The sequence below is a fragment of the Fukomys damarensis genome, unplaced genomic scaffold (assembly GCF_012274545.1).
Source record: "Fukomys damarensis isolate Sample0158 unplaced genomic scaffold, DMR_v1.0_HiC HiC_scaffold_16, whole genome shotgun sequence".
Lineage (NCBI taxonomy): Eukaryota > Metazoa > Chordata > Mammalia > Rodentia > Bathyergidae > Fukomys > Fukomys damarensis.
This window is the reverse complement of record NW_022900928.1, coordinates 125751729-125755512: the sequence shown is the minus strand read 5'-3', so window position 1 is coordinate 125755512 and position 3784 is coordinate 125751729. Positions and strand designations below refer to the sequence as shown.

The following is a 3784-nucleotide window of genomic DNA, read 5'->3' as shown; positions in this document are numbered from 1 at the left end:
ACCACTGCGTCCTCCTCGGGCGGCCCCTCCCTCCCCAGCGCGGGGGGCGGCGTGGGTTTCGGAGTCGGGGTTTCCGCCGCCTCCAGCCCTGTGTGCATGTACGGGGCCGCGGCGAGGAGCCTCCGCCCCCCACCCGGTTGTTTTTCGGCGCCTCCCTCTGCTCCGTGGCGGTGGTGGCGGCGGCGGCGGCAGCATGGCGAGCCCACCGGATACCGATGGCTTCTCGGACGTGCGGAAGGTTGGCTACCTGCGCAAACCCAAGAGTATGCACAAGCGCTTCTTCGTGTTGCGGGCTGCCAGCGAGGCTGGGGGCCCGGCGCGCCTGGAGTACTATGAGAACGAGAAGAAGTGGCGCCACAAGTCGAGCGCCCCCAAACGCTCTATCCCCCTGGAGAGCTGCTTCAACATCAACAAGCGGGCTGACTCCAAGAACAAGCACCTGGTGGCTCTCTACACCCGGGACGAGCACTTTGCCATTGCGGCAGACAGCGAGGCCGAGCAAGACAGCTGGTACCAGGCTCTCCTGCAGCTGCACAACCGTTCCAAGGGTCACCACGACGGGGCCTCAGTCCTAGGGGCCGGAGGTGGTGGGGGCAGCTGCAGCGGCAGCTCAGGCCTTGGCGAGGCTGGGGAGGACTTGAGCTATGGAGATGTGCCCCCAGGACCTGCATTCAAGGAGGTCTGGCAGGTGATCCTGAAACCCAAGGGCTTGGGTCAGACAAAGAACCTGATTGGCATCTACCGCCTCTGCCTCACCAGCAAAACCATCAGCTTCGTGAAGCTTAACTCGGAGGCGGCGGCCGTGGTGCTGCAGCTGATGAACATCAGGCGCTGCGGCCACTCGGAGAACTTCTTCTTCATTGAGGTGGGCCGCTCCGCTGTGACGGGGCCTGGGGAGTTCTGGATGCAGGTGGACGACTCGGTGGTGGCCCAGAACATGCACGAGACCATCCTGGAAGCCATGCGGGCTATGAGCGACGAGTTTCGCCCTCGCAGCAAGAGCCAGTCCTCATCCAACTGCTCCAACCCCATCAGCGTCCCCCTGCGAAGGCACCATTTCAACAACCCCCCGCCCAGCCAGGTGGGACTGACCCGCCGGTCTCGCACCGAGAGCATCACTGCCACCTCTCCAGCCAGCATGGTGGGCGGGAAACCCGGTTCTTTCCGCGTGCGCGCCTCCAGCGACGGTGAGGGCACCATGTCCCGACCAGCCTCGGTGGACGGCAGCCCTGTGAGTCCTGGTACCAACAGGACCCACGCCCACCGGCATCGGGGCAGCTCCCGGCTGCACCCCCCACTCAACCACAGCCGCTCCATCCCCATGCCTTCTCGCTGCTCGCCGTCGGCCACCAGCCCCGTGAGTCTGTCGTCCAGCAGCACCAGTGGCCACGGCTCCACCTCGGACTGTCTCTTTCCGAGGCGCTCCAGTGCTTCGGTGTCAGGCTCCCCCAGCGATGGCGGCTTCATCTCTTCCGATGAGTATGGCTCAAGTCCCTGTGATTTCCGAAGTTCTTTCCGCAGCGTCACCCCGGATTCCCTAGGCCACACCCCGCCAGCCCGCGGAGAGGAGGAGCTGAGCAACTACATCTGCATGGGTGGCAAGGGGGCCTCCACCCTGACGGCTCCCAATGGTCACTACATTTTGTCTCGGGGTGGCAATGGCCACCGCTACATCCCAGGAGTTGGCTTGGGCACCAGCCCGGCGCTGGCTGGTGAGGAAGCCGCTGGTGCTGCAGACCTGGAAAACCGGTTCCGGAAGAGGACTCACTCAGCAGGGACGTCCCCGACCATTTCCCACCAGAAGACCCCCTCGCAGTCTTCAGTGGCTTCCATCGAGGAGTACACGGAGATGATGCCTGCCTACCCGCCAGGAGGTGGCAGTGGAGGCCGACTGCCCAGCTACCGGCACTCCGCCTTTGTGCCCACCCACTCCTACCCGGAGGAAGGCCTGGAGATGCACCCGACGGAGCATCGTGGGGGACACCTCCGCCCAGACGCCTCCAGCCTCCACACCGACGACGGCTACATGCCCATGTCTCCAGGGGTGGCCCCGGTGCCTGGCAACCGCAAGGGCAGCGGGGACTATATGCCCATGAGTCCCAAGAGCGTATCTGCCCCCCAGCAGATCATCAACCCCATCCGCAGCCACCCCCAGAGAGTCGACCCGAATGGCTACATGATGATGTCTCCCAGCGGCAGCTGTTCCCCTGACATCGGAGGCGGGTCCAGCAGCAGCAGCAGCATTAGCGCTGCCCCTTCCGGAAGTAGCTATGGAAAGCTGTGGACAAATGGCGTTGGGGGCCACCACTCTCATGCCCTGTCTCACCCCAAGCCCCCTGTGGAGAGCGGTGGCGGTAAGCTCCTACCTTGCACCGGTGACTACATGAACATGTCGCCAGTTGGGGACTCCAACACCAGCAGCCCCTCTGACTGCTATTATGGCCCCGAGGACCCCCAGCACAAGCCGGTCCTCTCCTATTACTCATTGCCCAGGTCTTTTAAGCATACCCAACGCCCTGGGGAGCTGGAGGAAGGTGCCCGTCATCAGCACCTACGCCTTTCCTCTAGCTCTGGTCGTCTTCTGTATGCTGCGGCGGCGGAAGATTCTTCCTCCTCCACCAGCAGTGACAGTCTTGGTGGGGGTTACTGTGGTGTGAGGCCGGAGCCTGGCACCCCACATCGCCACCATCACGTCCTGCAGCCCCGTCTGCCTCGAAAGGCGGACACGGCCGCGCAGACCAACAGCCGTCTGGCCCGGCCCACGAGGCTGTCCCTGGGGGACCCCAAGGCCAGTACCTTACCTCGGGCTCGGGAGCAGCAGCCGCAGCCTCCCCTGGTGCACCCTCCAGAGCCCAAGAGCCCCGGAGAATATGTGAATATTGAATTTGAGAGCGGCCAGCCTGGCTACTTGTCTGGCCCTATACCTTCCCGCAGTTCTCCTTCTGTCCGGTGCCCCTCTCAGCTCCAGCCGGCTCCCCGAGAGGAAGAGACTGGCACTGAGGAGTACATGAACATGGACCTGGGGCCTGGCCGGAGAGCAGCCTGGCAGGAGAGTGGCAGGGCTGAGATGGGCAGAGCAGGCCCTGCTCCTTCCGGGGCTGCCAGCGTTTGCAGGCCTACTCGGGCAGTGCCCAGCAGCCGGGGGGACTACATGACCATGCAGATGGGTTGTCCTCGTCAGAGCTACGTGGACACCTCCCCCGTCGCCCCCGTCAGCTATGCTGACATGCGGACAGGCATTGCAGAGGAGGTGAGCCTGCCCAGGGCCTCCGGGGCTGCCCCTTCTTCATCTTCAGCAGCCCCTGCTTCCCCCACAGCACCCCAAGGAGCAGCTGAGCTGGCTGCCCACTCCTCCCTGCTGGGGGGTCCGCAGGGACCCGGGGGCATGAGCGCCTTCACCAGAGTGAACCTCAGTCCCAACCGCAACCAGAGTGCCAAAGTGATCCGCGCGGACTCACAAGGGTGTCGGAGGAGGCACAGCTCCGAAACCTTCTCCTCAACACCTACTGCCACCCGCGCGGGCAACACGGTGCCCTTTGTAGGGGGAGCTGCAGTAGGAAGCAGTGGTGGTGGCGGCAGCAGCAGTGAGGATGTGAAACGCCACAGTTCTGCTTCGTTTGAGAATGTGTGGCTAAGACCTGGGGAGCAAGGGGGAGCCCCCAAGGACACACCCCAAGCGTGTGGAGCAGCTGGGGGTTTGGAAAATGGTCTTAACTACATAGACCTGGATTTAGTCAAAGACTTGAAACAGCACCCTCAAGAACGCCCCCCTCAGCTGCAGCCT

General features: G+C 63.8%; 1 protein-coding gene across 1 annotated transcript in view; it reads left to right on the top strand.

Moving 5' to 3' along the window:
- The first annotated feature begins 6 nt into the window (after window positions 1–6).
- Window positions 7–3784, top strand: part of Irs1 (insulin receptor substrate 1) — a 56337-nt gene continuing 52559 nt past the window's right edge. The window contains exon 1 of the mRNA XM_033764662.1: window positions 7–3783. Coding sequence (XP_033620553.1) covers window positions 194–3783 — 3590 coding nt within the window. The 5' untranslated portion in view covers window positions 7–193. The remainder of the gene's footprint in view (window position 3784) is intronic.